The following is a 22,651-nucleotide window of genomic DNA, read 5'->3' on the forward strand; positions in this document are numbered from 1 at the left end:
TCAAAGAGAGAAGCAATCTGGAATTAAGGAGAAACTTCCTAACAGTGAGGACAATTAACCAGTGGAACAGCTTGCCTTCAGAAATCATGGGCACTCACTCCATCACTGGAGGTTTTTAAGAAGAGACTAGACAGTCACTTGTCTGAAATAATATAGGTTCTCTTGCTTGAGCAGGATGCTGGACTAGAAGTCCTCCAAGGTTTTCTCTTCTCTTCTCTTCTCTTCTCTTCTCTTCTCTTCTCTTCTCTTCTCTTCTCTTCTCTTCTCTTCTCTTCTCTTCTCTCCTCTCCTCTCCTCTCCTCTCCTCTCCTCTCCTCTCCTCTCCTCTCCTATTCTATTCTATTCTATTCTATTCTATTCTATTCTATTCTATTCTATTCTATTCTATTCTATTCTATTCTATTCTATTCTATTCTATTCTATTCTATTCTATTCTATTCTATTCTTAGTTTAATGAAAAGAAGGACTAGGGGTGACATAATAGCAGTGTTCCAATATTTGAAGGGCTGTCACAAAGAAGAGGAAGTCAGTCTATTCTCCAAAGCACCTGAAGGCAGGACAAGAAGCAATGGACGGAATATAATCAATGAGAGAAGCAACCTAGAACTAAGGAGAAATTATGGTGTACATGATTATGTATATTCACAGGTTATAAACCATGGCTTAACATAAACCTAATCAGTACACCAAATGCTAATCCATTATGGCTAGGCAGAATTTGTAAATTCAATCAAGTCTACAAGCAAATCACCCACTTCTATGTCAGTGAAGATAAATATTCCTGGGATAATCAGCCCCCTTAACTTTTCTTTTCTCTTGGATTTAGGCTCAGGCTGAAGCTAGGAAAGAACACGAAGGAGCAGTGCAGCTTTTAGAGGTAAGAAGAGGAGAAAGTAAAAGAAGGGGAGGTAAAAACCAAGAAAAAACACCATTTAAGATATATATAGCAGTAAGGTATAATTTAGTTTATTTGAAATAAACAAGAAAATTTTACATCAAACCGAAACACTACCAGCTCTATTTGGAGTATGTACTTATCTTTAGAGGGAAAGACCTGATTAAATTTGTCACCGTGGAAAATACTAAGAGATTTCCCATTGCAGTTCATTGGTCAGAAGGCAATGTCTCATCTGGTAATGGGCTGTGAGAATAACCTTGGAAGACAGGAGAAAGAGGGTCTGAGATATTTCCTATCTGAGTGTTGCCCGGGCTACAGCTCTTTCTCCTGTCTCCCAAGGTTAATCTCACAATCCATTACACTTCCAGATGTGGGTTTTCAATTGATTTATCCAGCCCTGCAATCAATCACCTGATTTGTACTTAAGGATGATGGTGATGTGCAGTTAACAACTTTTTTTTCTGCTGTTTCTTGTCTTGTCAGAATTCCTTGGATTCTATGCAGGTACTAATGGTCTCAGATTTGCCAAAAATGTACAGTTTTCCCCTCTTTCCTCCAACAACTCTTGATTGTTTCAGAGGTGTTTGGAACAGAGAAACACTATGTTTTTTACATATCATGTAGAGTGTACAATGAAAAAATTGGAGAAAAACCAAAATGCATTTGAGAAGCAGTAATGTATATTTCTCATTTCCAAACTTACACAAAATTTTTGCATCTGTATTAGCCCTGCAGAACAAGAGCAAGGTTTCAATCACACAAGGCTGTTCTTTCTGTCGAATGCCAGAGGAAGGGAAGAAATGTCCAACCTCACAACATCCAAGCAGTAATGGGAGTGTGGGAAAATATGTAAATTTGACACTCTTAATGTGTCCTTCACTAAACATAGTCCTCGACTTATAACCACAATTGAGATCAGAATGTCCATTGCTAAGCAAGACAGTTGTTTAGTGAGTTACGCCCGATTTTATGACCTTTTTCTGCCACAGTTACTAAGTAAATCACTGCAGTTGTTAAATGAATCATGTGGTTGTTAAGCAAATTTCATTTCCCCCACTAATTTTGCTTGTTGGTGATTACATGACCCTGGGACATTGCAATCATCATAAATACATGCCAGTGGCAAGCACCCAATTTGGGGATTCGAACTCCAGTCACCCTTTCCCATTTAATACACTAATTAAAACTGACTATAAATTGCTGATTCTTCATACCTTACTCTTCTTTGTTAATGGGCTATCATCTTTCCATCCTAAGCATTAAGCTTCACCTGGGGGATTTCTCCAGTCTGAAGGGACTCTTACTGAAAAGTTAGCTAACAAGAAGAATCCTTTGAAGTCAGAAAATGGTTTTGTCTCCTGTTTCATTTGTCTTTTGGTTGTAGATTGTTCCCCCCCCACACACACACTAATCTTTAAATTGAGTTCATGTACATTTCTTATACTGTATCCATTTATTAGCCAGAAATATTTGTCTGGAAGAAGATTCCTTGCCCTTGTTCTTTGTGGCATACAGAGGAGGAGATGGTGTGCATGTATTGTTCTGTAGAATAACTAGTCATGTAGATGTGGTTAACACAGAAACGTCGTGGTAGTGGGGGGAAATGTTTGATGGCAAAGATAAATCCTGTGTCTTCTATTCATTGTCATTAATAACATGTTCAATCTGCAATCAGGCTCTTATGTTTGGTAACCATAAAAGCAATAATCCACCCAACCCCTTTTTACTGATGTTCTTTCATTCTTTCAGAGGCTTTTGCAGAAAGGAAAGAAAAACTAGGAGTTTTTTTTCATTCTAGTTTCTTTGCAGTCACAATTCTTTTCCCTCTGTCAGGGTACTAGCATTTCATACCATTTCCTCTTGTGGTCATCTGCAATGGCTGATCTTTGCACATGTAGGTTTATCCCACAGCTCAGCACAGGGCTGCCTTTTAAAACTGATCCCTTTATCCTCCCAAAAAATTACTGGAAGCTTTCCTCTACCAAAGGTAGTGCTGAAAACCTTTACAAAATCAATTATAAAAAAGTAATAAAAATACAGTATGTAGTGGGCAGAGTGAGAAAGCAGCTCCTTCTAAAATTTATGTTGCTTATGCCTTGTCCCAAAAGGAAGGTATTCACTATCAGAGAAGGTGCCAACCTGATTTCCTGAGGATGAAAATTCCAAAATTTAGATCGGGTCACAGAGAAAACCCTTTGACATGTCTCACCCTTTCCACTTCTGCCACTGCTGGGAAACAGAGGTCTCTCCATTGATTTTAAAAAGCAGGCAAACTCATATAGAAGGCAATAGTTGCTGAGATACCACCAACACTACTGTGTCCCAAAACAAACAGGAAACTAATGCCCGCATTTGCAGGAATTGGGTATGTCTAGTTATATGAAGAGAAGGGTGAGGGGGGGACCTGATAGCAGTGTTCCAATATCTCAGGGGCCGCCACAAAGAAGAGGGAGTCAAGCTATTCTCCAAAGCACCCGAAGGCAGGACAAGAAGCAACGGATGGAAACTAGTCAAGGAGAGAAGCAACCTAGAACTAAGGAGAAACTTCCTGACATTTAGAACAATTAACCAGTGGAACAACCTGCCTCCAGAAGCTGTGAATGCTCCAACACTGGAAGTTTTTAAGAAAAAACTGGACAGCCATTTGTCTGAAATGATATAGGGTTTCCTGCCTGAGCAGGGGGTTGGACTAGATGACCTGCAAGGTCCCTTCCAACTTTACTATTATGATTATGTTATATAATTTTACTATGCTGTGCCAAGTAGATGCATCATGAAATTAAATTTTTCAAATATCTAGGATCCACTGGCTGGGAAATGATAATGTAATCCACCTAAAATGCAATACCCAGGAACAATGAATGAATGAATGAATAAATGAATGAATGAATCAATCAATCAATCAATCAATGCCCTTGGGTTAACTCTAAGCCAACTTCTTCCCTCTTGGCAGTTTCCAGTCATGTTATTGCAACTTTCATAGCCAGAACTGAGTAATGCTGAGAGTTCTGGTTGAAGTCCACGTAAGGTACAGGGGGGGGACTTTTTGTCAGGGGGGCCATAGTGGACTTGAGCTAGTTAATGTGTGTCAGTGGATACTAACCTGCAAGATAGACCATCTTCCTCTGTTCCATTAAAATCTCTTTATGTTCCTAAAATCTGCTTTCAGCTGTAGCTAATGTTTTTTCTTTGCAATGCAGGCCCGTGTGAGAGAGTTGGAAAACCAATGTCGCAGCCACACAGAACAGTTTAACTTCCTCTCTCAGGAACTCAGTCGATTTCGCCTCCAAACTGGGAAATTAGGTCTTCCATCCACATCCTCCTTCTGTTCATCCCTGGTGACTTCAGAGATTGTCTTTGCTACTTGCCAGAGTTCTCCACAGCTCTCCGATGGCTTCAAGCAGAAAGGTGACAGTATAGAAGAGAACCCTTGCATGTTTCTTTGAGGTTCTTGTTGACAACAGAATAATTCAGAAAGGGAAGCACCAAGTCATCTAAATATTTTCAACTACATAGAGGCAGTTCTTGACTTACAACCATTCATTTAGTGACTGTTTGAAGTTACAACAGCAGTGAAAAAGTGGCTTATGACAATTTTTCACACTTATGACTGTTGTAGCATCCCTATGGTCACGTGATCCAAATTTGGATGCTTGGCAACTGGCTCATATTTATGATGGTTGCAGTGTCCCAGGGCCACGTGATCACCAGTTGCAATTTTCTGGCAAGCAAAGTCAATGGGGAAGCCAGATTCACTTAACAACCGTGTTAGTAACTTAGCGGCAGTGATTCACATAACAACTATGGAAGAAAGGTCGTAAATGGGGCAAAATTCACTTAATAAGTATCTCAGCAACAGAAATTTTGGGTTCAATTGTGGTCATAAGTCGAGGAGTACCTGTATTTTATATGGTGCCTGATGTAATGCTTGCTCTTCTCAGCCTGGTGTTTTCTAAATGTGTTGGATTGTGATTCTCAGAATTTCTTAACAATATGGCACTGCTGGCTTGGAATCCTGGGAGTTATAGTCAGAATCAGCTGATGGGTGCCATACTAGGGAAGGATGTTTTAATTATTTTAGGATGATCTCAGTCATAACCTGAAGTAGAAGCTGTAGCTCATACTGAACCATGGTGTTATAGACAAAAGATCCTCCATTCAATCCACAACTTCTCTAAATTGACTCAAGAAAATATCTTGCCTAAATACCGATGGTCAGTTTAGATGATGCAGTTTGGATTATACAGAACTAGAATGACCAGTGATCCAATTATGGCCACCAGGTTTGCCTTGCCAAACCATCAGCATATTTTCAGTGCTCTGCAGTGCACCATGACTGTCCTGAATCAGACACTATTCCCTTCCAAGCAGCCAGAGGGAGAATAATAAAAATCAGCAGACTGGATGTTCCAACCCCCTCCCTGTTCTTTCTTCAGCATGTTTGCTTTTTTGTGACAAGGAACAAAACAGGGGAAAACTCCTGCAAGCTACTGTTGAGAATGCGGCAAAAGTATCTCTCAGAGCAGCCAGAAAGCAATTAACAAATTAAAAAACAAAACAGGGATGAGCCATTATGCAACTTGGAAAAATTCAAGAGCCCAGGAGTTCCTCCCAATACAGAATCACTGCCCATTAGCTGTGAAATGATTGATTGACTGATTAAATTTATTTGCCACCCATCTTGTATCCAACAACTCAGGGCAGCTTGAATGAAACTCAGCAAAGTTGTCTTTACTTCCTGTGTACCAGAGCAGCAGCTGAAGCAATTAATTTCAGAATGAAAAGCTCTAGAAGGCCTATAGCATAATGGGGCTATGCAAGGCTGGCACTGAAGTTGCTTTGGCAGAAATTTTTGGGTAAAGAAATATTCACAGTAATAAATAGTTTTCTTCTACGTGAGAACTGCAGAAACACAAGAGGCCGCCCCCATTTAAAGGGAACTGTTTCCTTATGAACCAAGTTTGGTTGAGGCTGTTTTTCCCAGCCTGGTGGAGACTGAATGGGAAAAGGGACAACCCAGGTCATTGGCAGTGTGCCTAATGTTGCTTCGTCCTGGCAGTGGTTGTGATTAGTTCCCTCTCCAGCACTGGAACATCTCCACCCAGTGGAAGCTGCTTGGAAGGAAAAACACCCAGAACTGTGACTCATTCAGACATGGAACAGGAGATCTTTGCTAAAGGCATTTCATATGGACTCAAGAGGAGCTTTAAATAGCTTTATTTGTTTCTTGTTCCATCCTGAAAGTTTTCTCTGTGTTTACCCCATGCTGGTAATTTCTCACTGAAGCACTGCAGTATTTTAAAGGTCATGAATTTGACTTCTGCTTTTCTTAACCAAAATTTTAGTAGCCACGAGGCCCTTGGATTGTTTATAAAGGATGGTTGGAGAGTCCACAGTTTTTCAAAACATTCAACCTCTGTGACTATGCAATAGACTTAAATCCATGCAGTAAATTTAAAATTTTCTGAGAAAAAGACTAAAATTCCTTCTTTCTTCTAGGTTGTCTGTATGTGTGTGTTGGTGAGGGGGGGAGAGAAATGGTTCAGATTTTGTTTCAAAAAGGGAAAGTTGGTGTTGTGTGTCAGCTTTGTGGTTCTTTTCTGTAATTAAACCTGAATGTTGTGTGACCTGTATGGTTTTGTTTGTCCTCCCTGTCTAGTGTGATATACAATGTTTGGTTTCAGATCCAGAAATTGTCCCTGTATCTCCACGGAGCAGTAGAAAAGTTCAAAATGAAGAGGTGGAAAGGTTCTCCCCAGTGGCACTTCGGTTCATGGATCCTGTGGTGTCTCCTGTGGTGTCTCCTGTGGCCCGAAGTCCAGATACGTGCAGTCCTCCAGTTGCCTCAAAAAAGGCAATCAAGAAGTTGGAAGCCCAGTCCAGCTCTTCCAGATCTGAGTCCATGCACAACAGTCCCAAATCTTGCCCCACTCCTGAGGTCAGTAATGGATATATGAAGAGATTGCCAGCTTTTGATTTCTGAACATAGAAATGGTTGGGCCATCTCCCAACCCTTTCACAATACAAAGCGCATATGAGAGTGATCTGTGCTGTTTTGACCATTTGCAAACCTATATCCTATATCCCAGTAAATAAGCCCAGATCCTGTAAGTCAGACATGTCAAACACAAGGCTCGGGGGCCGGATCTGGCCCGCGAAGTGGTTTCATGTGGCCCGCGAAGCCATCCTGGAAACAGTGAGGGAACGGCCCCCACTGCCTTGGCCCTGGCCCAGAGACCCTCCTTCTGCCAGAGACCCTCAGATCTGTCCCACTCCTGCCCAGGCCCCCATAGGCACCCTTGATGCCAACGATGTAGAGCTGGCCACGCCCACCCAGTAGGCCACGCCCACCCTGGCCATACCCACCCGGCCCTGAGGGCAACTGCAATGCTGATACAGCCCTCAATGAAATTGAGTTTGACACCGCTGCTGTAAGTGAATAAGAGTAAACCTAGCCAAAATAATTAACAAGCTCTAACTTTCTGATTCCTTCTGAGCAGGTTAGAGGGAAAAATCTTCCTTTTCTTCTGAAGGGGATGAATTGACATTAAAAAAAATGCCAAACTTTTGGAAGTATTTTCCCCATTGTCAGTGGTTTGTCCTTTTGCACTTTTACTCAAAGAGATAGTGACTAGATCTGTGTCTCTCATCTTGGCCACTTTAAGATGAGTGGACTTGAACTCCTCGAATTCTGGGAATTGAAGTTCACATATCTTGAAGTGCCCAGGATTGAGAAACACTGGTCTAAACAAATATATGTAGGCCTCAATGTATGAACTTACTGGAGCCCGATATGTCTGTGGTAAATCATGACGGTTGTAAATTGAGGCACCCATGTGACTGACCTGATTTTATGACCTTTTTTGCAGTGGTTGTCATTGCCATGGTCATTAAGCAAGTCAATCCATTACTATTGGCATTTTTTGCTGGAAATATCATAAACCAAGCTGTGTCACACCAGGATGTTGCAACCTGTTGTAAAGGTGAACCAATTGGCAAGTGCCTGAAATGTGGTTATGTAACCACAAGGGGTCACACTGCCATCAGAACTCCAAAACCAGGTCACCAGTACCTTTTTTTGGGGGGGGTGTTGAGGGTTTTGTCATAAGGTCGAACTAAGTGACCAGTTAAGTAAGGACTACCTCTAAGGTCCTCCTCTTCTGCAAGACATGCAAAGCCCCAGTGCTTAATTGTTCCTCTCCCTGCTCCTCCCCCATGGCTCATCTATTTTAGAGAGAACATCTGCTAGGAAACAGAAATCCCCCATCCATGGAAACAGCAGAGTTGCAAGCTCTGATCACAATGATCACTGGGGACTCAACTTGCACCAAAATCAGGAGTGTTCCTTCAGCTAGTAACATTATTAACCAAGTGCTTCTTTCTCTAGAAAGGGAAAATAATTAAGGGTGCAGTGACTAAACAAATAAATAATAAGGGTCCAACTGGAATATTCCGAGAGTTGCATTAAACTGGAGAAAATGTGGCAGGGGATGGATCAATTAATTTTTTATAATGTATCTATTTACTATTTATTTATTCCATCTACACAGGCTACCTTTCCAACAATAAATAGTATCTTTGGCAATAATAACAAAGATTGTTGTGTGGTGTTGGGCAGCACCTGAATCAAATAAAATAAAAATAAAAACAAAAAATCTAATGAAAAAGCAAGTTTAAAAACTGAAACACATTTTTTTTTAAAAAAAAGTATCATCCAACTCAGCAGCAAATCTCCAGAAAAAAGGTGTTTGAATAAGAAAGATTTTGCTCACTGGTGGAAAAATATCAGAAATGAAATTAGCCTGATTTAGGAAAAGGGATAAGGGTGTTTCTGGAAATGAGGTAGAGCAGGGGTCTTCAAACGTGGCCCTTTTATGACTTGTGGACTTCAACTTGACGTCCACAAGTCATAAAAGGGCCACGTTTGAAGACCCATGAGTTAGAGGATTGCGTACAATTAGGCCAATGGCCAGATGTTAACCTATTTTGGTTCGATGGGTCAAGAGACATGCAATTCTGTCAAGCCTCAGCTACCGTTTTGGCTCCAGAATGGAACCAGAGCTTCAGCAGCACCATGCAGCAAAGCCCCCATGATATCTTCCATTTCCTTCTAGAACCCATTAGGATCCATCAGTCGCTGGTGGACCACTCAAATGTGTCCAGCCTCCCTGCAGGGGGGTGGAACGGCACAGGGAATCTCAAGGGCCATATTTATTTATCTATTTATTTATTTATCTGTCTATCTGTCTATCTATCATATTTAAGAACCACCCATCTCCCTCACAAAGGGATTCTGGGCAGTGTGCAAATAAAATATTAAAAAATATTAAAGCATAAAAACAGTGTATAATGTAATAATAAATTTAAATTTAAAAGAGGCAAGGAATATTAAATTGGTGGTGGTGCAGTGGTTAGAATGCAATATTGCAGGCTAAATCTGCTGACTACCAGCAGTTTAACTCTCACAGGCCCAAGTCCATCCTTCCAAGGTCGGTAAAATGAGGACCCAGATTATTGGGGGCAATATGCTGACTCTGTAAACTGCTTAGAGAGGGCTGTAAAGCAATGCCCCCCTCCTTTGGCACCTGGGACTGGTTCCGTAGAGAACTGGTCTGTGGACTGAATGAGGCATAGCTTTGCATGCTGCCTGCATCCTCAGGGTGGGGTTTTGTTTAGGGTGGGGTTTTGTTTGTTTGCACGGACCAATTGCTGGCATGCCATGGACTGGTGCCAGTCCCCGGACCGGGGATTGGGGACCCCTGTTGTAAAGCACTATGACGTGGTATTGCTATTGGTATTAAAAATAATTTTAAAAGTGGGGTGAGGGCATTTAGGCCATGGCTGTATGCTCCTTTGTGCATCCCAACTAAAGTTGCAAAGCTGTGTTTTCACACTTTTCCAGAAGGCCAGGACAGCGGAGGCCCATCTCACCTCTGTGTTCCACAGGGCGGAGGCAATGGCAGAGAAAGCTCTTTTCCTGGACGCTGCCATTTAGAATTTTTTAACTGATGGGGTCTGCAACATACCTTCCCTGCCTGATTGGGTGGGATGGGCTCATGTAAAGGGATAAAGATAGTTTGGTAGGAAACCAGGACCCATGCTATGTAGGGCTTTAAAGGTCATAAGCAATATCTTGAAGTGGACTGAATTGGAATGAGCTAAATTTGGTTCCTGAATTAGACTATATTCTAGGTTTGCATAATACACTCAGCTCTAAAATAACCAACTGGGTTGAGTTTTTACAGCATGCTGAATCATTAAAACAAATGGTTCAAGGTTAAAATGAAGTTTGCTGTTAAACCTTTAGTTGCCTTAATTTTAGCATTTTCTGCAAATATAGCTATTTCATCATATTCTACATGTCCGTAGGTGGATACAGCCAGTGAAATGGAAGAATTGGACATTGACAGCATCTCATTGGTACCTGAGCAGGAGAACCATGATCCAGTAAAACTTCAGGTCTTCTTGGCTCGATATAGGTAGGGTTGTACAAAGGATCCAACTGTGACTTTAAATATTAAGAATACAAATGATTTGTAACAAATGTTAGATTTTATTTGATGTGACGGGAGAATTATTGTATCTAGAGACTGATGGAGTTGTGTTTGGTAAGGAAAGACAATGAACAATTGCAAGTTATATATGGAAAGAGATATATAAGACTAACTAGATGAATGTGTGTATCTTGATAGAATGTCTAATGTGTTAATTAAGAACTGTGTGTGACAAAACATGTACAGGGTTCATGTTTGGACCGACTACAAAAATGAGCATCTAATATGAAATGATGTTATATTGTATATTAAGGTGGCTTAGTCATATCAAGAGAATGAAGAGTGAATTGCAAAATAAATATATGAAGAATGGGGATGATGTCATAACTGATGGAACTGATGATATCCTTAAAAACAGAAAGATGGATAGGTTTACAAGAAAAAAAAGCAATGTATGGAAATAATACAGTAGAGACAGGAATGGTTTGCAAAATAGAACAGTATAGGCATGCGATGTGAATGTTATAGTATAGATACTATACTATAGGCTTCCTTTCCTTTTCTGTTATCTCCTCTCTTTAACCTCTTATTTATTCTTTCTTTTTATCTGCATTATGTGTAATGTTTTACCCTTAAAGAGGTTAGCCTGGGGGAAGGGATATGCATGCATGTTTTTTCTCAAGGTTTTCCTATTCACCAGGTTTATTTCAAAGCAGGAATGAATGCCATCCAGATCATATTGGTCAATGATTTAGAGAATGTCATCCATTCAGTTCAAAATATCATTCAGTTTACCCTCTAATGACAGCTGGGGTATTTGATCTGCAGATACTTATTGGCAGACTTCAGCTTGGACTGTAAAAACTGAAATATGTAGGAGATTAGCAGATAAGATCTGTTCTCATGCAACAGAGAATAGCCGCTCTTTTTCATTCTTCACTTAGATCTTTTTTTTGTGTGTCTTGTTTTGAACTGGAGCACTGTGGCCACTCTGTGAATAATAAACAGGGATGACAGACCAGAAAATGCTTCAGAAGAAATTTTCATACCTGCTTCTCTCTAACTCACAAGATATTTATAGGAATTTGGGTTAGGTATTAATCTGGCAATCATAAGGTGTTCAACTTTTTGGAAATCTGATCTTCTTCCTGACGTATAGCTAGTGCGCTTGGAATTCTCCTTTTGTCCCCCGTGTTCATTTTCACATTTTATGCAAAACTCTTCCATGCACCGTTTGTCTTAAATTTCAATTTCATCACTTAGTGTTCTTTTTTCCTCTTTTGCAGCATCAAAATTCTCATCAGTAACATAGCACGAAAAAGCAGGCTAGATTCCTAACGCGTAACCTTTTTATCAGTGCACAAACACACATACTTCCATTATTAAATCCTGCACAAAAATAATCTAAGTCCACCTTGTCTGGTTTTTTTTAATTTAGGTGCAGCATTTTTTTAGTATATAGCTGTACAGAAATAATTGTGAAAGGAGGGGGAAAAAGGAGAAAATTGTGAAAGGAGAAAAAATACAAATAAGTTGCAATGAAACTATAAAGCAATCTGCACAAACTCTCATTTTTGAAGTTAATGAGAAGGCCCAACTGGACCTTCTTTGTTTTTGCTTGAAGACGTTTTGCTTCTCATCCAAGAAGCAAAACGTTCTTCAGTTCTTCTTCAGTTCTTCAAGCAAAACCAAAGAAAACCCAGTTGCCTTTTGAAGAAGCACCTTTGGGACAACCATGACGATCCTAGATGATCGAGAATCTTCATAGACAATTACAAGAGAGACTGCATAGAATGGAAAATCCAAAGCAAAAACACGAACATAGAAAATCCAAAGCAATACTATAGGAATACTATAGTCATATGGAAAAGACTCTTCATCTTTGGTATTGAATTTTGCATGTCCTCTTTGCTTTTGCTAGTATACCTTTGCAGACAGTTTTCCTGCCGTCCTCATTTAAGAAGCCGATTCAGATGGTGGCCAATTTCCTTTTTGGACTGTTAACTTGAAAATGTTCTCCTTACATTCATTTCAGTTACAATCCTTTTGATGGCCCTAATGAGAATCCTGAGGCTGAACTACCACTTACGGCTGGCGAGTATATTTATGTTTATGGAGAAATGGATGAAGATGGCTTTTTTGAAGGTATGCTGTAAGATGCATGAAAAAATGGAGTTGTAAAAGAGGCACAATATAGAACAACTCATCAAAATAGTCTTGTCTATGGGAGTGGGTGGCTTTAATAAATTTAAAGTATTGTTAATATTATTACTACTAAGAAAAGACCTGGGAGAAATTGTAATCCAACTACAGTCACGGAAGCCACAGGATAACTTTGGGCCTGTCACTCTCAGCCCAATGGTATTTACCAATCATATATTCTTAATATCTCCAGTATATGCTGGGCCGCCATTTGTGGCAATTCTTAGGCAGCCAGAAACATAAGAACTAAAGTCTGGCTAAAGATCCAGTCTTCCTGTTTTTCCAATCATAAACAATATCTTGCAGAGGGGAGACATAGGTTTTTATCCAAATCAGGAGAAATGTTTTGGAAATATATTTTAAGTCAGGGGTGTCAAACTCAATTTCATTGAGGGCTGCATCAGCATTGTGGTTGCCCTCAAGGGGCCAGGTGGGTATGGCCAGGGTGGGTGTGGCCTACTGGGTGGGTGTGGCTAGAGTGCGTATGGCCTACTGGGTGGTCGTGGCCAGCTCTACATCGTTCGCATCAAGGGTGCCTATGGGGGCCTGGGCAGGAGTGGGACAGATCTGAGGGTCTCTGACAGAAGGAGGATCTCTGGGCCAGGGCCAAGGCAGTGTGGGCCATTCCCTCACTGTTTCCAGGATGGCTTCGCGGGCCACATGAAAGCACTTTGCGGGCCGGATTCAGCCCCCGGGCCTTGTGTTTGACATGTCTGTTTTAAGTGGTCTGGGTTAGAAACAGGACCCTGGAGGGTTAGAGTGATTTTATCTAAGGCCACAGGTCTTCTGATCTCTCATGTTGTTAACTTCATCTTCAGGGGAGCTGATGGATGGCCGAAGAGGCCTTGTCCCTTCCAACTTTGTGGAGCGACTTGCAGATGATGACCTGGTTACTTTCTTGCCTCAGGAACTCCATGATCTCTCCCAAAGCTCCCCTCTTGAGCGGAGTTTTCTCAGCATAAGCGTCAGCAGTGGAGAGAGAAGTGATTATTCATCGGAGGAGCTCAATGCCAGCACAGCTCCCTCTAGGCTAGAAGGGGACCAAGGAGAAGGAGGTATTTCCATTGTAGTGCCTTATCCCAGAAAGGTGACTCTAATCAAACAGTTTGCCTCTAGCCTCTTGGTGACATGGGATCCACCACTGGTGCCTAGTGGAAGCTGCTTGGATATCCAGAGCTACAATGTCTATGTGGACACTGAACTCCGGGAAAATGTGAAGGCCAGTTCCCAGATGAAGGCCATGATTGACAAACTGGACTTGAAAACAAAAGCCTATCGTGTCTCCATACAAAGTGTTTCAGAAAAAGGGAGCTCAGACAGACTGCAGTGCACGTTCCTGGTGGGGTGTGGTTTTGTCTTAGCTCCAAGTCAGCTCCAAGTGCGGAGTGTCAAGGCCACTTCCGTGGAGCTCTCCTGGATGTCAAGCAACAGCAATTTCCCACATACCATATACCTCAATGGGGGAGCATGTGATATAGTGAAGGCTGGAATATATTGGTACACTTTTCGCAACCTGAACCCAAACACTTCCTACATTGCCACAGTCGAAGTCCAGCCTCAACAAACTTTCTGGAAACCATCCCCAGAGGTAGAGGAGCAGGTCTTGTCCACAGAGATCCAGTTCACTACATCTTCAGCAGGTAAGTAAAGCTTTTAGAGATTCTGGAGAATTGGACATAGTATTCCGAGTGTGGCCTCACTAATGCAGTATAAAGTGATATTATATCTGTTCAGTGGTTCTGAGATCACATCTGCCAGCTGTCCTTCAGAACCCTGGGATGTAATCCAACTGGTCCTGGCAATTTGAAGTCATCTAGATTGGATAGATGTTCTCTTATCAGTTTCTTGCCTATTTTGATCTGCACTCCTGCTTTGTCTCCCATGGTATCACTTTTGGTAGGTTGGACTATTTTTTTCCTTTTGCATGAAGACAGATGCAAATCATCAGGGGTCAACACTGACTTGAAGGAATAACAACAGCACAATTTAAAAGGAGGGGACCCATAAAAGCACCCCATTGACCTCAATTTTGTGTTATTCATAGATCAAGCAGTCTTCTTGTGGTCTATTGAATTGCTGGGTATTTTTGCAAATCTGCTTGTTGCTAAATTTCTGGATGTAACTACAGCCGTGTTTGTAGTTTCTGCTATAAGGTTACTGCGGATCAAACCTTGAACATGTTTATCATGTTCATTGCTTAGATGTACTGATTCCTGCCATACAGGCACTATTTGTAATGAGCAAGTGATTGGAGGAAGATGCTGTGTTAGATGGAAATACTTTGTTTAAAGCTCTAAAAACTGCTTCGAGGGCTGAAGTCCATTGCTTAAAAGACTTTACTGAAAACATTCTTATTTCCATCCTTTCACTATAAGCCTTATAAGCCTCCTTCACTTTCAGTTTTCCCTCCTTCCACATGGACCTCTGCTTGAGCAGGAGGTTGGACTAGACGACTTCCAAGGTCCCTTCCAATTCTGTTATTTTGTTAGTCTGTTACTCTTTTGGGCTCTCTGAGGGGGATTTTTTCCTTAGTCTTTCAGTCTTGGGGACCTTAGGTCAAGTTTCCTATCATTTTTGGGGCCAAATTGATTTAACCATTCTGCTGTTTTTGCAGAAAAAAAATAGCCAATTACTCTTTCTTCAGGGTCTCCAGATGCTCCGCTGGATGTCCGAGTGGATCTTGGCCCCACATCTGGTATTCTGGTCATCAGCTGGTTGCCAGTCACCATTGATGCTGAAGGATCATCCAACGGAGTGCGTGTCACTGGCTATGCAGTCTATGCTGATGGACAAAAGGTACCAAGTTGTTTTGGGCATGGCTGGAAGAAAATTAGGACATGATCATTTCGATCCATGATAAGACATCAACACTGAACGTGGAGGGATAGAATCTAATAGTGGCAGGATTTTCTCCAGAACTCAGTTTGATATTCCTTTGATGTTGTAAGATTTGAAACATTTATCATCCCACTTTACACTTCGATCCATCATTCTTTATTTATTAGATTTTATTTTGAAAATAGGTACTCCTTAACTTAACAACCACAATTGGAACCAAAACTTCCATTGCTAAGCAAGGCAGTTGTTAAGTGAGTCATCACATGACCATGACTGTTTTTATGACCTTTCCCCCCCCCAGTCATTAAAAGAATCACACAGTTGTTAAGTGAATTTGGCTGCCCCAGTTGACTTTGTCATAAGCTGTCTGGGAAGATCTCAAATGACGATCAATAAATCAGCCAATCAGAATCAATCAATCAATCAGAATAGAGCTGGAAGGGATCCCATGACCTTGGGATCCTGCAACCATCATAATACATGCGAGTATCCATGCCTGTATTGCAATTGTGACTGTGGGGATGCTGGCAATGGTTGTGTGAGGACTGGTTGTAAGTCACTTTTTTCAGCAGCGTCATAACCTCAAACGGTCAGTAAATGAATGGTTGTAAGTCAAGGACTATCTGTAGAGTTCTTCGTTGTACATTTTTTTAGCACACAGGGTAGACAGCTTTGATAATTTGTCTTATACATTAATGCTTTATTAAAAGGCTCACTGTGTGGCTTAAAGAACTTTGTATTATTGCTTTTTGGGGTAAGAGAAATTATGTAGAGTGCAACACACGGAGAAGTTGTGAACAGAAATAATTAAAGGCAGGGGATTCAAAAAGAAAAAAAAACTTTAAATTTAGTTTACACCAATACCACAGACTCTATCTCTCCAAACCTCTGTCCTTATAAATCATCCTTCTTTTCATTGCTTATACCGATTTATACGTTGCCATACTACCGTCTCCCATTTTTCTACTTAGAGAGACCCCCTCGCTTGCTCAGGACTAAGAATAAGCAATCCTACCCTCCCTTTTTTGCAGAAGGCACCCCAACCTTTATCTATCTTCCTACTTATTCAAGTTAATTACTCTTATTTCAGGTAATGGAAGTTACCTCCCCAACAGCTGGTAGTGTCCTGATTGAGATTTCCCAGCTGCAGATCCTCCAGCTCTGTCAGGAAGTGACTGTAAGAACTGTGTCTCTTTATGGAGAATCAGTGGATTCTGTGCCAGCTCAGATCCCCTTGGCGTTGTTGGAAGAAATAGACCGCTCTTCTGCATCTCAATTGCACTGTCACCCCTCCCGGCTTCTGGGTGGGGAAGCACAGTCTCTTCTTGTCACACGAACTTCTCAGGTTCCAAGGAAAGAACTGCCTTCTGCCACTAAGAACTCAGTTGCCAAACTCACCTTGCAGCCCACTATTACCAGTGAAAAATCTGGGGATCCTGTGCATTCAGAGACATCCTCAAACGTCAAGGCTCCCTTGACGCCAATGGTGCAGGCTGTGTCACCAGAACTCGGAACTCTTCCAAAAGAAGAAGAGAATTATCTCCTGCCCCCTGCAGGCAGTGTGGTGAAGGGAGATCTGACTATGCTGAAGAAGGCTACTCAGGAGGAATCTGGAGAAGACAACCAGGTAACTGAGAAATCCCTTCCTTCCTGATAGAGAGGTAGAGGTTGGGAAATGGGGAGGAATCCATGAACACTCTTTCTGGCAATGGTATGATAGAATACCTACTGTACTACCAGTGATGGATATAAAGCATTGGATTTTGAAAGGGGAGAGCTGAGTTTGAATTTTTTAACCATGAAGTTGATGTGAAATCTTGGGGCAGTCATTAGCTCAGTTCATATATTGCACGAAGCCACAGTTTCATCATGATTTGTCTTAACCCATGTAAGCCATAATTTACAAATCAGCAAAACAACAACAACAACAACAACAACAATAATAATGATAATAAAGTTGGAAGGGACCTTGGAGGTCATCTGGTCCAACCCCCTGCTCAGGCAGGAAGCCCTACCATTTCAGACAAATGGCTGTCCAGCCTCTTCTTAAAAACTTCCATAGTTGGAGCATTCACCACTTCTGGAGGCAGGTTGTTCCACTGGTTAATTGTTCTAACTTTCAGGAAGTTTCTCTTTAGTTCTAGGTTGCTTCTCTCCTTGATCAGTTTCTATCCATTGCTTCTTGTCCTGCCTCCAGGTGCTTTGGAGAATAGCTTGACTGCCTCTTCTTTGTGGCAGCCCCTGAGATATTGGAACACTGCTATCATGTCACCCCTCGCCCTACTCTTCATTAAACTCGCCCTTCTCTTCATTAAATTTAGAAGTCAGTAGATGATTTCACAAGGCAAGGGATTAATTTTTTAGCTGTTTTTATGTCCCCCCCCAGTTTTGTATGCCACCCTGTCTGTTGGAGTTGAGTGGCCAACATGTTTAAATAAATAATAATAAACCCAAACGTAGTTTAGAGTCATATGTGAATCCAGCTTTTCTCAACTCACCAATTGTCAGCCCCACTAGACAGACCAGACCAGGAAACTAGATCCATAGGTTGACTTGCAAACTACTTGTATTAAGATCAGCTATAATAATGAAATCTTGCAAATTTGATTGGGCTCCTCCATTTCTTGTATTCCAGTGAACCAGGTAGGTATCTGCCTAAACTGCCTCTAAATATTACCTCATTTGTCATGATTTTTAAAAAATGTTTCTGCACCCTTTGCTTATATAACAGTTCTTGCATGTTTTGTATTGAACAGAGCAATAAAGCTATGTATCTTGTTCCACCAATACCTATTTAAGTCACAATCCATAATGTATATCATGAAGTAACAGTAATCAGTTTAGCTTCTTCAGCAAAACTACAATTAAGCAAAAGACACACAAAAGTCTGTTAGTATGAATCTTAGGGATTTTTAGATACAATTGTGTTTCCATTTTCACTCATACTGTGTTTTCCTCTAATAACCAAGCAATGGTGTAGTATCAATTTTTACCAAACCCCTAGATATTTTCTCATAACTTTATAGGAATCTCCCTCCCCCCTCCCACTCTGTACACTTCCTAATTAGAAAAAGAACATAACTGCTTATTTCACATTTAATATATAATATTAAATGTGGGTTAGGACGCTGACCTTGTCGATCAGAAGGTTGGCAATTTGGTGGGTCGAATCCCGAGTGCCGCGTAACAGAGTGAGCGCCTGTTACTCGTCCCAGCTTCTGCCAACCTAGCAGTTCAAAAGCACGTAAAAAATGCAAGTAGAAAAATAGGGACCACTACGGTGGGAAGGTAACAGCATTCCGTGCGCCTTTGGCGTCTAGTCATGCCGGCCACATGACCACGGAGACGTCCTTGGACAAGCGCTGGCTCTTCGGCTTTGAAACGGAGATGAGCACCGGCCCCTAGAGTCAGAAACGACTAGCACACATGTGCGGGGGAACCTTTACCTTTACCTATATAATATCTCTCTTTTTTTTCCTGCTGCAACAATGTACTCCCAGGAACTGCTGCTCACCGTGACAAAACCGGAGCCACACATTTCAGACAACAAGGCTAGTAGCCTAGAGACCTGTGGAAGCTGCTCTGCAGAACAAGGGACAAATGCCCCATCAGAAAGAGAGCCAGAAAACAATCAGAGCTCCCTGGAACCAAAGATACTGACCACAGACAGACCTTCTATGCAAGAAGAAGACAGCACCAGGGAGATGGGCCAAAAGGAAGGACAAACTTCAGAATCTTTAGTTGAGTCTTCAGGGAGGATGAAGCCGCTGAAAGAAGGCTCCAGAGACGACTCCTCTCAGCTGGTGCCCAGGATCAGAAGAGAGGTCTGTATTCATTGATCAAAGGCCTATTTGGTTTAGAAAACCTAATGATCCATAACTTCATACAAACCGCAAAGCCCTTTGGTCTTCATGCAAGGGAGTGAATGTGCAGACATAATTATTGTTTATATTAACAGTTTGTAATATTTCCTGTCTGGTGCCTGCTAAAAAGCAAATCAGCCAGGATTTAAGAAGTGCCTTTTTTTCTGACTTCTGGGGAAACTTTTGGCTAAAAGACAAAATAAAATTGCTTTAAATAATACATTCCAAAACATCAAAGGATACCCAGAGGCTATGCTGAAAACAAGTCAAAATGCGGTCAAAACTCTATTGTGCTATTACAGCTACCATCTTGGTTTTTTTGACCATACCTTGCAGATACCTCTGAAAACATCCAGATCAGCTTTAAAATTAACATCACCTGAAGTATAAATAAAACTTCATATTTGAAGAGATATATCAGTATGAAAGTGGTGATTTAGGAATGGGTTCAGTTATTCTAGGGGACACGGTGGCTCAGTGGGTTAGGATGCTGAGCTTGTCGATCAGAAGGTCGGCAGTTTGGCGGGTCAAATCTCGAGTGCCGCGTAACAGAGTGAGCGCCTGTTACTCGTCCCAGCTTCTGCCAACCTAGCAGTTCGAAAGCACGTAAAAATGCAAGTAGAAAAATAGGGACCACTACGGTGGGAAGGTAACAGCGTTCCGTGCGCCTTTGGTGTCTAGTCATGCTGGCCACATGACCACGGAGACGTCCTTGGACAAGCGCTGGCTCTTCAGCTTTGAAACGGAGATGAGCACTGGCCCCTAGAGTTGGAAACGACTAGCACGCACGTGCAGGGGAACCTTTACCTTTTACCTCAGTTATTCTAATTATACAACATTCAGTTTTTTACTAATAAGACTTTCCCCTTGAATTTCTCTAGCAAGGAGAGAAAAGGTCAGATCCAGGAAACCGACCACTAAATCTTCTAACTGACCACAATCGTGGTTCTGACCTTTCTGATATTACGGAGGAAGAGGAGGAAGACGACGAGAAGGAGGAGGAAGAAGAAAAGTCCGTTTCTGGTAGGCCAGGGGAGATGAAACGGAATCCAAGTGAATATTGCAGCAGAGAAAATGGAGACAAGGTATTCTTATTTTTGCTGTCTTTATGAAGCCCTTAAGGAGGAGTTGCAAATTTGCTCAAACCCTTCAATCATTTTCTTGTGATTATTTGCTTATTCCTGATACTCCCCAAACCCAGGGCACCTCCAAAAATTGCTGCAAATATTAATCTGATAATATTTAATATAGAAAAGGTGGGATTAAATGAAGAAACACAGGGAGCAGTATTATTAACTGTATTTCATTAATTAAATTAAAATACGTTTAAATTAAATTAGATTACAATAACATTTTGTTTTTGTCCTGGCCTTATAGACCTCTGCCTGAAAAGAGTGCATGTATTCTTCTGTACATTTGTATGGACTTTTTTTTATTGCATCACTCAAGGCAGCTTTCACAGAGTTCTCAAAAAGCATTCATGAAGTTCCCTAAAATCTCCTTCCTTCAGACTGTATTTCAGCCTTCCTCAAACTGATGCCTTCTACAGTAGATATGCCCAGATTGCAGCTTTCACTTATCCCAGCCATCATGGCCTCAGCATATCTTGAGGACACCAAAATGTGGAATGCTTAATCAAATATGCTCTTCACAGTATCTACAACCAGATGTCTTTGGAAAATCCACAAGTAGGGCAAAAGCATTATAAACCATATTGCTAAGTATTCGGTTCTTGCAGGCATTGAGCGAGAAGGAAGGTTCAAACAGCAACAGACTTTATTGAGTGTCCAAATATAATAGAAGCAAACTACCAACTGCTGTGCAGCTTTTATACAGTTGGCCACTAGGTGGCGACTAATAGATTTAAAGTAGCGGTTTCCCACCCAACCCTACTGGAGTCTAGCTCAGCCAGCAACCATGATATATAACACACACAGAAATTAGGTCAGACATTAACCAACAGTAAAACATAAAGCAGTGAGTTAGCAAGTAATGCCAATACATTACGCTCCTTCCCCCTAGCTAGCACAACCCTCATTTGCTCACAGTCTTGGAAGTACTTGGATGGCCATTGTGTTTGTTCGGAATGCCTTGGGGTTACAGGGATTTCCTGGTCTACCTGCTTGCCTGCCAGGCTGGGTAGATTGGGGCTTGGAGGCTCCATGCCTTCGCAGTTACTCGAGTCCCTATGGCTGGCCAGTCCCGGTCAGCCCCAACCAAAGTCCAATCGTACCGGGCTGTCCCTTGATTCTGTATGTCCTTCCTGGCCAGGGGAAACAGTTTCCCTGTTTGGCTGGTGCCCTTCTACAGCCAACTTCCTGTCATTGTTAACAATAGTCCTTTCAGAACACACAAATCGCTCTGTTCACCAGCTGTCTAACGGGCTCTGATTCTGTTCCTCGCGAACCCCCTTAGCAGGCAGCTGATCCGCTAATCACCATTGCAGCTGATCAATATGCTGGCGAATTACGGGCCCGTCTTCCAGGGCCACTTCATAAGAGAGGGGTCCTGATACCTTGACAATCTTTGCAGCCATCCACAAAGAACCCGATCTATAATTTTGGGCCCACACCCTGTCCCCCAGTAGTAAGTTTCGTGGTGCCTTGGGACGTGAAGTGTCAGCGGCAACTCTGTCGGGGTGCAGCCTGTCCAGTTTAGTGATCAACCTTCTGCCCCAACGCATCTCAGCTCAGCTTTTGCCGGTAGCTGTGCAGGGGGTCATGTGCTGACAAAGTAAGAAATCAGCCAGCCTGTGATGCCAATCCCCTGAGACAATTTGCTTCAGGGATTCCTTAGTTGTGTGAACCATGCGTTCGGCCTGTCCGTTCGATGATGGGTGAAAGGGAGCCAACGTGGCATGCCTTATGAGGTTGGCTCTGAGGAAGGCCTGGAACTCGGACGCAGTGAACTGGGCCCCATTGTTGGAGACTAAGACGTCTGGAAACCCATGTGTTGCAAATAGTTTCTGCAACTCCTGGATGGTCCTAGTAGTAGTCATATTGGAAATTGGAACCACCTCCAACGATTTAGAGTGGCTATCAACCACTATTAAAAACAGTTGTCACTGAAAGGGCCTGGCAAAATCTACATTTGATTCTTGACCACGGTGTGTGTGTTTCCTCCTATCGGTGGACAGGGGCTTGCGGCATCTCTGGTCTGGACTGTTGACATGTGTAGCACCCATGTACGTGGGCCTCGATAGCTTTATCAAGCTCTGGCCACCAAAGGTAGCTCCTCGCCAGTGCCTTCATCCGCACTATTCCCGGATGGCCTTCGTGCAGAGACTGTAGGACCCTGGGCCGTAGTGAGCTGGGAATGATAACCCTACTGCCCCAGAGGACACACCCCTTATGAGT

The 22,651-nt window shown here is 42.0% G+C and overlaps 1 protein-coding gene across 1 annotated transcript in view; it reads left to right on the forward strand.

The window, feature by feature from the left end:
* TSPOAP1 (TSPO associated protein 1) overlaps window positions 1-22,651 on the forward strand; it is a gene marked incomplete at both ends in the record, with an annotated part of 74,834 nt that overhangs the window by 32,828 nt on the left and 19,355 nt on the right. The window contains 10 exons of the mRNA XM_083376425.1: window positions 827-877; window positions 4,099-4,306; window positions 6,583-6,836; window positions 10,268-10,377; window positions 12,428-12,537; window positions 13,413-14,234; window positions 15,239-15,390; window positions 16,523-17,059; window positions 18,933-19,256; window positions 20,177-20,380. Of these exons, the coding sequence (XP_083232551.1) occupies window positions 827-877; window positions 4,099-4,306; window positions 6,583-6,836; window positions 10,268-10,377; window positions 12,428-12,537; window positions 13,413-14,234; window positions 15,239-15,390; window positions 16,523-17,059; window positions 18,933-19,256; window positions 20,177-20,380 (2,772 nt within the window). The remainder of the gene's footprint in view (window positions 1-826; window positions 878-4,098; window positions 4,307-6,582; window positions 6,837-10,267; window positions 10,378-12,427; window positions 12,538-13,412; window positions 14,235-15,238; window positions 15,391-16,522; window positions 17,060-18,932; window positions 19,257-20,176; window positions 20,381-22,651) is intronic.

This window comes from Vipera ursinii (genome assembly GCF_947247035.1).
Source record: "Vipera ursinii genome assembly, chromosome: 1".
NCBI lineage: Eukaryota > Metazoa > Chordata > Lepidosauria > Squamata > Viperidae > Vipera > Vipera ursinii.